The 10,950-nt window shown below is 48.3% G+C and overlaps 1 protein-coding gene across 1 annotated transcript; it reads left to right on the forward strand.

Moving 5' to 3' along the window:
* Positions 1-5,618: 5,618 nt before the first annotated feature.
* On the forward strand, positions 5,619-10,422 carry proza (protein Z, vitamin K-dependent plasma glycoprotein a; the record flags this gene model as incomplete). Its single annotated transcript, XM_083677321.1, has 9 exons — positions 5,619-5,759; positions 6,967-7,137; positions 7,758-7,921; positions 8,498-8,522; positions 8,627-8,740; positions 8,868-9,011; positions 9,270-9,385; positions 9,584-9,701; positions 9,887-10,422. Exons 2-9 carry the CDS (start codon positions 7,059-7,061, stop codon positions 10,420-10,422), a joined length of 1,296 nt encoding a protein of 431 aa, XP_083533447.1. The 5' UTR covers positions 5,619-5,759; positions 6,967-7,058.
* Positions 10,423-10,950: the final 528 nt, after the last annotated feature.

Raw genomic sequence — 10,950 nt, forward strand, 5'->3', positions numbered from 1 at the left:
GGCCTCCTCTTCCTCTTCCTCGTCTTCCTCAGAGCTCAGCTCTGCTCAGCTTAGTGTCGGGCAGCCCAGACACACACACACACACAGTCTGGCAGCTGGATTGGGAGAGAGGGTGCTCTGTCCTTGGGTGCCGGTCGGCATGAGTGTGTGTGTGTGTGTTTGTATGTGTGTGTGTGTGTGTGTGTGTGTGTGTGAGAGAGAGAGAGAGAGAGAGTGAGTGAGTGAGTGAGTGAGTGAGAGAGAGAAAGAGAGCAAGAGAGTGTGTATGTGTGCGTGAGTGTGAGTGACGGAGAGAGAGAGAGAGAGAGAGAGAGAGAGAGAGAGAGAGAAAGAGGCTGTGTGTGTGTGTATGAGAGAGAGAAGGAGAGGTAGACAGAGGCTGAGACACAAACACAGACAGGGGAGATGGGAGAGGTGATATGTGTTTGTGGGTGACGGCGGGTGGAGATAGAGGAGAGAGAGAGAGAGAGAGAGAGAGAGAGAGAGAGAGAGAGAGAGAGAGGAGGAGGGTGTGCAGAGTGTGAAGGTAAGGAGTGAAGAGGGGAGATGCTGCGCGTGTGTGAGCGAGGAAGAATGGGAATGAGAATGAGCTGCAGGAGAAGAGAAGAGCAGAGGAGAGAGAGAGAAGGGAAGAGAGGGAGGGGAGAGAGAGAGAGAAGGGAAAGAAGAGGGAGGGGAGACAGAGCAAGGGCACACGTGTGAGCGAGGAGAAGTGAGGGAGGCAGAGAGAGAGAGCGAGGGAGCAGGAAGAGGAGAAGGAGGGAGAGAATGAGGAGGGGGAGGGGGCTCTGTTTTCCCATGTGAGGACAGTGTACACAATGAGAGGATGAAATTGAGGGGAGGAAGAGGTGACGGACAAGAAAAGATGGAGTGTCAGAGTTAGAGACCACAAACCGGGCCAGAGTGTGCGTGTGTGTGTGTGTGTCTTTATCTGTGTCTGTGAATGCATAGACACAGATAAGTGAGTGTCTGTTTGTACATGTCTGTTTGTACATGTGCGTGCGTGCGTGCGTGCGTGCGTGCGTGCGTGCGTGCGTGCGTGTGTGTGTGTACGTCTGTGTGTGTGTACGTCTGTGTGTGTGTGTGCGTGTTTGCCTGCCAGTGTGTGGCCGTGTATGCGTGTGTGCATGTGTTCCTGAGTGTGTATGTGCAGTACATGTGGTTGTGTGGGTGTAGGTGTGCGTGGTTGAGAGGGGGTTGGGGCTGAAGGTGTTGGATCCTGATTGTCATGCAGCGTGAGGTGATTTAAATGTTAGTTTGAGTGTGCGAATGACTCCATCAGTGACAGTGTGTCACCTCCATACAAGGTGTTCACCCCTCAGCGTCTGCTCCTGCACTGTATGCCTGCACTGCCCTCTGACTGCCGTTCTCCGATTCTACATTGAATAATAAAGTCCAGAAATGCTTAGTCAGTAGCATTACCTTTTTGAAAAGGTCAAGGTCAATTAGCCACCAGAATCCCCGAACGCAGCCGGACAAAGCAGGAAAAGGAAAACATATTGCATATTCAATAGTAGTGCTCACGTGCTCAACGAAACGTCAACTTTAGGTAGAGTGCGGTGAGAATAGTGCAGTGAGACATAAAATCCATCGTGAGTTATATGAGCCGTGACTGTGCACAAGAGCAGTGGGTCTCAGTGCTGAGGGTTACCCCCTCCACCACTCTGATTAAATGGATCAGTCTGAGAGTCTGCTCACTGCTGAATAAAATATCTCTCTCTTTCTCTCTCACTCTCTCTCTCTCTCTCTCTCTGTCTCTCTCTCTCTGTCTCTCTCTCTCTCTCTGTCTCTCTCTGTCTCTCTCTGTCTCTCTCTCTCACCCCCACCAAGCTCTCTCTCTCACAGCAACAGAGGAGAGATGGGGAAGGGGGGGGAGACCGTGTTCAAGAAGGCATTGTTGAAAAAGACGACTCAGCACACCGAGTTACAGAAACCGAATAGAGGCTAGCAAAACTGGGAGCATGGGGACAATGAACGGGGGAATGTCAGAGTGATGGAGAGACGGAGGGAGACCCAGGGATTCCTTCTCTAGCCTGCTCTATCCATCAGGGGTGCCGTGAGCGACAGGTAGCATCAATAATGAATGCATACAGTAATGACTGACCTGTTTGTTTAGCATGCCTGTTATATCAGCTGTTAGATTCCCTACAATGGGGAGAGAAGGGGAATAGCGTGCCCTTAATTCCCTTCTCCAACATGGGAAAAATGAGTTAGGGTGAAGCAGGGAGGGGCGCCACGATTAAATGTTAAATAAAACATAGCCAGACGACGTGAATTGATCACGTAGAGAGGTGAAAGAGAGAGAGGTGATTCTTCACGTTCAGCTGCAGAGCTCTCAAAGACCCCCAGAGGGGCAGCCAGGGCCAGCCTGCTCTACACAACATCACACACACACACACACACACACACACACACACACACACACACACACACACACACACACACACACACACACACACACACACACACACACACACACACAGTCAGTCCTATCAACTACCTGAGACAGCCTGGCCAGGCAGGACTCTGTTAGGAGCTGTTCATGTTCATTACAATGTGGAGTCTGTAATTAACTTTCTGAAGACAAGTTGGTCCACACTATATGGAAGTCATTATGACGTTTGTTTGATATAAAAAAATACAGCAAGTTAAAAAACTGGCACTAGATACAATATGCTCAAGGTTTGGCCTAGTTATATACTGTATCTTGGCCACACAGCCAGTCAACCTCATGGGGACTCCTGGGTAGTCTGTATGTGTGTGTGTGTGTGTGTGTGTGTGTGTGTGTGTGTGTGTGTGTGTGTGTGTGTGTGTGTGTGTGTGTGTGTGTGTGTGATTTGCATGTGTGCTGAGGCTGTGGTGGCTTGTCTTTAATAAGTGTGTGTGTGTGTGTGTGTGTGTGTGTGTGTGTGTGTGTGTGTGTGTGTGTGTGTGTGTGGGTGAGAGACGCTGAGCCTCAGGGCTGTCATCTCCTCTGACCCCTGTAGTGACTGCCCTATGGACACAGCCTCTACGGGCCAGAGTGACATCCGTCTTCACAGCGTGGCATCAACACACCACTTAGCTCACCATTGCCCACGTCATCAGGGGACTCCACGCTCACACACTAATATGCAGGAGTGGATAGGGACGGACCAAGCTCACAACCACACATATACACATGTAGCCATGTCAAGTCAAACACCTTTGTAAGAGATGTATGGAGAGACGGAGGGAGACCCAGGAGGGAGACCCTCTCTCTAGCCTGTTCTATCCATCAGAGTTGCTGTGAGCGACAGCAGACATGAATTATGAATGCACACCATAATGACCCATCTGTTTATTGAGCATGTTTGTTTAATCAACTGGTAGATTTGAACCATGATGGGTGGCGATAGGGCACATGCATGCTCATTTTCCATCTCCTCTCTTCTCCTTTCCTCCCACTCTCTTTTATTTTCTCCCTGTCCACCTGGCCAAGAAAGAGAGAAAGAGAGGGGGGGAGAGAGAGAGAGAGAGAGAGAGAGAGAGAGAGAGAGAGAGAGAGAGAGAGAGAGAGAGAGAGAAAGAGAGCGAGTGTATCACTGACCCTCTCACACTCTCCAGATCTGAAAAGTTGCCAAGACATCAGAGGGGCTGTAAATATAGGCATAAAGGCAGTCCATACACACACACACACACACACACACACACACACACACACACACACACACACACACACACACATACACACACACACACACACACACACACACACACACACACACACACACACACACACACACCAACACAGTCTACAAATTATTACGTTCTGGAGGATCGTTTCTGCAGACCAAGAAATACGATCTGGGGGATCGTATTATTTGACTATACCAGCTGTCAAAAACTTAAGATACGTTGTAATTATGTAACATGTGTTTGGAATTACGACTTGTGTTTCGGGTGGCAGTAATAGCCATTAAATTAGACTGGTTAAGGTTAGGCATTAACTTAGACTGGTTAAGGTTAGGGTAAGTTGTCTGGGGAAGGCATTAGCAAATATTAGCAACAGCAACAACAATACAAAAAATAGTGCCCCCAGCGTGATTCAAACCAGCAACTGATGATTCAAACCTTCTGCCTCCTCCACCCTGCCACCTCCTTATGCAATGTTCAGCCTTACGTATTTACCTGCCAGTACAGCTAGATCATACAATCACACAGATCGTAATCTTTGGTCTGCAGAAACGATCCCCCAGAATGTAATAATTTGTTGACACACACACACACACACACACACACACACACACACACACACACACACACACACACACACACACACACACACACACACACACACACAATAGCCAATGTGTCACTGAGGTAAGTATGTTTATATGAGAAGTGGAAGCCCTGAGGGAAATCTCCATATCCTAATCATTGACACTAGCAGCAGCTCTGCTCCAGCAGGCCAGGGCAGGCTCCCCATCCCTGTCCCAGGGTAACCCTCTCTGGAATGGGTTGAACAACACCACACTAGCTCTGGGGACCAGCTGGCGAAGCAGGGCTTGATATTGCCTCTGTTATTGGACCATGGAAATAGAGAAACACTGCAGCTGGGTCTAAAAGCCCTGTGGTCCTGAAAACTACATTGCACTCACACTTATGACCCACCATTGACGTTAGGATAAAACTGTATGGGCAAGAGAGTTGCATAATATGATTGTGAGTGCTGAGTTGGTTGGGAGCTTGCATGGGGCTTGCAACACCAGGGTTGGGAGTTCACATCCTGTCAGGGTGTATGTGATGAATATTACGCTGAGTTTGGGATATAAGTGCATGCTAAATAACCATCAAGATGAATATCTATTGTGTAAAAATAGTACTGGTTTGAAAATGTGTATGTTTGCCAAGTCGCCAAGTTACATTTTGTTTTCTTCAACTAGAAATGAAATCTTTATTCTCGTTCCCTCTCTCATTCCCTGTTTAATTTCTTCTTCCATTTACTTCACCCTTTTTTCATTCTCTGGGCCTCTCACTCCCTTAACAGGTTTTTTTGTTTTTGTTGTCTGTGTTCACTTGCCCCCACATTGATCCGTACGGATGGATTTCCATCTTGTTTGATGAGTGGTTCAAAGCAGGAGAGATTTGGATTCCCATCACACCGCTGAGTAAAATGGAATTATCATTGGCTCTGGAGTGGAGAACAGGCTCCCAACGTGAACGGCAAACTAATGTCATACACACAGAGAAACATGGACACAGGGTAGATAAGGAGTGTGACCTTACTGTCACCATGTAGCAGGGGTAAACTAACTAAGAGCCAGACATTGGGCTTTCAACATCAAAGGGTATGCTGTTTGACTGGAGATAAGGCCAAGAAGTTGAGGAAGTGATGATTATTTGACATTTAAATATGAAAGCACCAGCATCATCAACGCTTAATGGAACACCCGTGCATGAACAAAGAACAACATGTTTTGGAGGGGTCTTTATAGACTAGATAATCCTCTTTAGTCCTACATTATAGTGCCCAATGCACTAGTGTAGAAGTTCCTCATCATGCCATTCAAAATACATAAAGTGATAACTACTGTCCCAGAGCTCCCTCTCCTGGTTGATGGTGTTACACTGCAGTGGCCTGAAAAAGCAACAGAGGGTGATGCTGTCAGTCTCTGTTACGATTTCAGAGAAGAGGATCCGTGCAGGAAAAGCGAACTACGATTCGGGACCAATTCAGGGTATTCCGTCCAGGCCTCTAATCTCTTCCATCCGTCCAAGCCCGTGTGCGGTCCGGAGCGGTAAGTACTGTCCATTTCCACGAATCTATAGTCGCCCGCCGTTCGCCGCGCCCTGAATGAAGAGGTTCATACCATTATAATGTATGTTCCATGGTAGGTTAGGCTACTACGCGCAAGCAACGATTAGATAACAATTGTGGATATTGAATATGATTGTATTTTTAAATAACTTTTGAATTTAATGCATTAATCTGTGATTGTATGATCTAAGGGCATATCATCAACATCATTAGTGAAAGAACTGTAATCTTTAGGTGTAACGTTATAAGGATCATTATGCTGAAGATCAATGTAGGTCGTATTTGTGTTGTGCAACTTTGTAAATGTGTATGTATGTTGATCTTTTACATGATACATTTGGCTTGTGTCTTAATTGTGTATGGTATGGACCTCGGAGACTGAGGTTATTCTTTGCTGTTTACGAATGGAAATTGATGATGGGCCTACAGTTCAATAATAAGCACAGTAGTCCACCACACGATGGCAGCCTTGTAACAAAAGTCGGTTTCTGTTTTCCGGAAAATGCACTGTCACTGCCTCTATAAGATTCAATTAATTCAGTCAGGACACTTGCGTCGATTAATAAGTTTAATGAAACAAGTAATACATTAGACTTGGCCTTTAATGAAAATGGTAATACATTGGTTTGATAGTAATATATTAGGTTTGGCATAATTGGATGGCTCCGCTCTAATATAGCTAAGTTAAACAGTCAAATACAATATCATAAGACGGGGAGCCCATAAACTTGGTGGTAACCATGGTAGAGTGTTGCAAACTCGGCTGTCTTAAGCCTATGTCCCATGACCATGTAATGCGTTGCTTGCTTTCATAGATGGGTTCAGCTGTCAGTGACCTGACAGCCTGTCCGTCATGTGACCGGCCAGCTGTCATCTCCTTGAAGTGGCTTGCCTGAACCTACGTAGACTTCATTCATGTCTAATTTCATTAATCACTTAGATCGTTTATTTATTTTTTTGCTTCATTCACACATTCACAAGAAAACATTTAAAACTCTGAGGCGGATAAAAACCCTCATCAGTCTTTATTTACTCATCATGACACTCTGCACTGTTTTGTTGCACAAAGAATTAGGCCCAATGTGCTTAGCCTATAGGTAGGGAGAGGGAGGAAGGTCCAACTCTCTCACTCCCCTCCCCTGTCAGACTTTGTGTGGGTATCTCTGAATTATGGTCCTTGTTTTTAGGTGTGAACTTTGAACCCTGCTGAGCTGACAGACAGAGGGACAGACAGACAGACAGACGGACTGACAGACCCAGACTGAGCAGCTCTGCCACCATGGGCTCCCTAAGCACCACTGCCACTCTGCTCTGCCTGCTGCTGGGAGCTGTGACGGCCAAGCAGGACACCAAGACAGGTGAGAGGAGCTTTTTAAAGAGCTTTTTACAAAGAGCTTTTTACTAGTAGGTCACAATGCATTTGACATTGTACGGGTAGTAACTGACCCTCTGACATTATGGATGAGTGATCAGAGGAGCAGGAGGGAAATGATTAGTAGGATGTGTGATTTTACTGGTCATGATTGTCTCTATTCATGTATAGTTCCTTATGTGGTGTAGGATTCCGTGGCCTAGACTAGTGGCCTGTTTGGTGTCCCTATTGTTTTCCAGATAGGGGCAGAGAGTATATTTGATTAGTGCTGTCCTTTTTTGGGACCGGGATAAAGCCAGAGTTAATAGATAACTAAACAAAATCATTATTTACTACCTTTGTCTATAGAAGATTTGGGCTGTAAATCATATGGAACTACAATAAATTGATTCAATATGTTTTTGTTGAGAGATGTTCAAAATACCTGTGTTGGAGAGCTCTACGTTACTGAGCTCTAACTCCATCTTCTTCTCTAACTCTTCTCTCGTCTGCTCCTCTGACTCTTCCCTCGTCTTCTCCTCTGACTCTTCTCATGTCTTCTCTCCCCTGTGTTCCTGGACAAGCAGGATGCAGGATAACTCTTCTCTCGTCTTCTCCTCTCCCCAGTGTTCCTGGACAAGCAGGATGCCAGCATGGTCATCGCCCGCCAGAAGAGGGCCAACGCTGGCAACGAGGAGGCGCAGCTCCCTTCCAACCTGGAGAGAGAGTGTCTGGAGGAGGTGTGCAGCTACGAGGAGGCCAGAGAGGTCTTCCAGGACTCCTATCGCACGGTAAGCCTCAGCTCCTTACACCCTATGCTGATCTCCCTCCTCTCCCCATACTGTATCTCATCTTCTCCCTCTCTTACAGCCTCCTCTCCTCTCCTCTCCTCTCCTCTCTTCTCTTCTCTTCTCTTCTCTTCTCTCCTCTCCTCTCCTCTCCTCTCCTCTCCTCTCCTCTCCTCTCCTCTCCTCTCCTCTCCTCTCCTCTCCTCTCTTCTCTTCTCTCCTCTCCTCTCCTCTCCTCTCCTCTCCTCTCCTCTCCTCTCCTCTCCTCTCCTCTCCTCTCCTCTCCTCTCCTCTCCTCTCCTCTCCTCTCCTCTCCTCTCCTCTCCTCTCTTCTCTTCTCTTCTCTTCTCTTCTCTTCTCTTCTCTTCTCTTCTCTTCTCTTCTCTTCTCTTCTCTTCTCTTCTCTCCTCTCCTCTCCTCTCCTCTCCTCTCACATCAGCACAGCTCTCAAGTAGTGTTTCAGAGGAATGAGAGTTGAGAAAGATATGAAATGAAGAAAGTGGGGGGGGGAAAGTGACTTTAGTTCTGTACACTGTGAGCGAATGCAGACTGACTGTGGATTTTGGTCATGTCTTTCAGGATATCTTCTGGTCAGTCTACATCGGTAAGTGCAGTACTGTTTTAGGAATGTTTTCCTTTGGGATTCACCAGGAATGGTTTGTTATCCCTCAGCTGACCTGTCTTGTGTTTAAACCCCTCTCTGTGCAGACGGAGACCAGTGTGCTGAGAAGCCCTGTAAGAACGGAGCCATGTGCTCAGACAGTGTGGGAGGCTACGACTGTGTCTGCAAGTCTGGCTTCTCAGGGGTCCACTGTGAGACAGGTACACTCTGGTGTTTTTAGGAGGCATATCTTTGGACTGGGTCCTGGGGTGGTTGTTGTATCCTAATAATGTTGGTCAGTTTTTGTATCCATTGTCATTCTAAATGTGTACTCCTATAATCCTATAGACCAGACAATGTGTGTGCTTAATAAGACCAGTGGATGTAGCCAGTTCTGTAAGCCAGGCTACCAGTCCTACGAGTGCTCCTGCGCCCCCGGCTGGAAGCTGCTGGAGAAGACGGGCGAGAGGAAGGAGAAGTGTATACCTTCAGGTCAGTGATCCTACACCCCTCCATCTGATATCTGTCCTGTATCTACCTCTAGAACCCTAGTGCTGTCTCCCACTACACTCATGCAGATGGGATAGAACAAATGGAGCGTTCTCGCTGTCTCACTGCATTCATCTCTCTCTCTCTCACTCTCTCCTCTGTCATATTTTTCCCCTCCTCCATCCATCATTCTGCACCCCCCCCCCCCACCACCACCTCTCCACCTCTCTCTCTCTCTCTCTCTCTCTCTCTCTTTCTCAGTGACTTACCCCTGTGGTAAGGTGAACAGTCTGAGTGAGTGGGAGAGCAGGGTGTCAGCCAACTTACGCAGCAACTTTGAAGGGCTGAGCTGCAACTCTGGAGAGTGTCCCTGGCAGGTAGGCACATGTGCACGCAAACACACACACACACACACAAGTATTATCTCTCCACTGGGCTAGGTACCAGGCACACACACACTCACAGCCCTCAGCTACATGACTGTTAACATTACTAGAGCTACATTCTCCTCAGTGTCCCACTGCCTTGCATGTGAATCTTGGTGTATAGCTGAGCTCTGGGTGTCCTGTGTGCAGGCCTTGCTGAAGAGTGAGCTGTACGCTGGCTTCTGTAGTGGGGTCATCCTGAAGGAAAACCTGGTTCTGACCACTGCCCAGTGTGTCAACAAGTACAGTCAGTTCCAGGTGGCTGTTGGTGAGTGGGCAAGTGTGCGTGTGCGTGGGCGTGGGCGTGTGTATGCGTGCTCGCGCGTGCGTGTATGCATCTGTCGGTGTTTGTTTGTCTGTCTGTGTTTGTCTGTCTGTGTGTGTGCATGTGCGTGTGTGCGTGCGTGCGTGCATCCTCACTGATCCTAAGCACTTCCTCCCTCTCCCTCCCAGGTAAGCGTTTGACAACCAAAGAAGAAGGCGAACAGACGCTGCACGTGAAAGTCGTCCACATCCACCCTCGCTACGTGGAGGGTCTCCCTGACAATGACATTGCAGTGGTGGAGCTCAGCAGCCGCATCGTATTCAAAAAGAACGTGCTCGCTGCCTGCCTCCCTGAGCGCGACTTCGCCGACAGCATCATGATGACCGGAGAGCATACGGCGGTGGTCACTGGCTGGAAGCACCCCCAGGATGCGGTGGAGATGACTGGGCCGCTCACCCTCAACCACCTGAGCTACGAGCGTCTGCCACGGTGTGTGGAGAGGCTCCAGGGGCTGGTCACCAATAAGATGGGCTGCACATCCCCGCGGGTCAAGGCTGACTGCACTGTGGGCCAAGGCAGCCCCCTGCTCACCCTCCACAGGGAGGTGTTCTTCCTCACCGGGGTGGTCAGCCAACCAGCAGGGGGCGACTGCACTCAGGGCTACGTCTTCCAGAAGGTGTCCCGCTTCCTGCCCTGGCTGCAGCCCCTCATGGACTCACGTTGAGAGGGGAGGGTGGATGTGGAGGGGGGAGGGAAGGGGAGGTATAGAACGGGGAAGGCTTTGCGGGGGGTGATGAGGTCAGGAGAAAAGGTGAGAGGGTTAATCATTTAGAAGGGCGGGGATTGTGGGAAGAAAATTGGGGAAGGGAGGGAAAGAGGAAGAGGAGTAGAGGTCGAGAAGGAGTATTTGGATGGGAAAATGGGGGGGAATTCCAGAGAAAATGGGCATTCCAGGGAAAATGAGTGGGGGGGACATTCCTGACTGTTGTGTACTTTTACTCTTAGGTCAGCCTTTTTGTGTTTTGCTGTCTGTGAATACTGTCCTTTTTTTAGTTAAGTCTCCGCTCATTGTTTTCAGTCAAATAAAGTGGGACAGTTGCCATTGTATATATCCCCTTTATCCACAAGGTGGCACTCTCTCATCAAAAGACCGTCACAGAACATCAGCGGTACCATGCCCTCCTATACCAAAATAGCAACTGGCTGACTGCAGCTAGAGGAACAGTAAATTATGCAGCATGCTGTTGTATCT

The sequence above is a fragment of the Argentina silus genome (genome assembly GCF_951799395.1).
Source record: "Argentina silus genome assembly, chromosome: 9".
Lineage (NCBI taxonomy): Eukaryota > Metazoa > Chordata > Actinopteri > Argentiniformes > Argentinidae > Argentina > Argentina silus.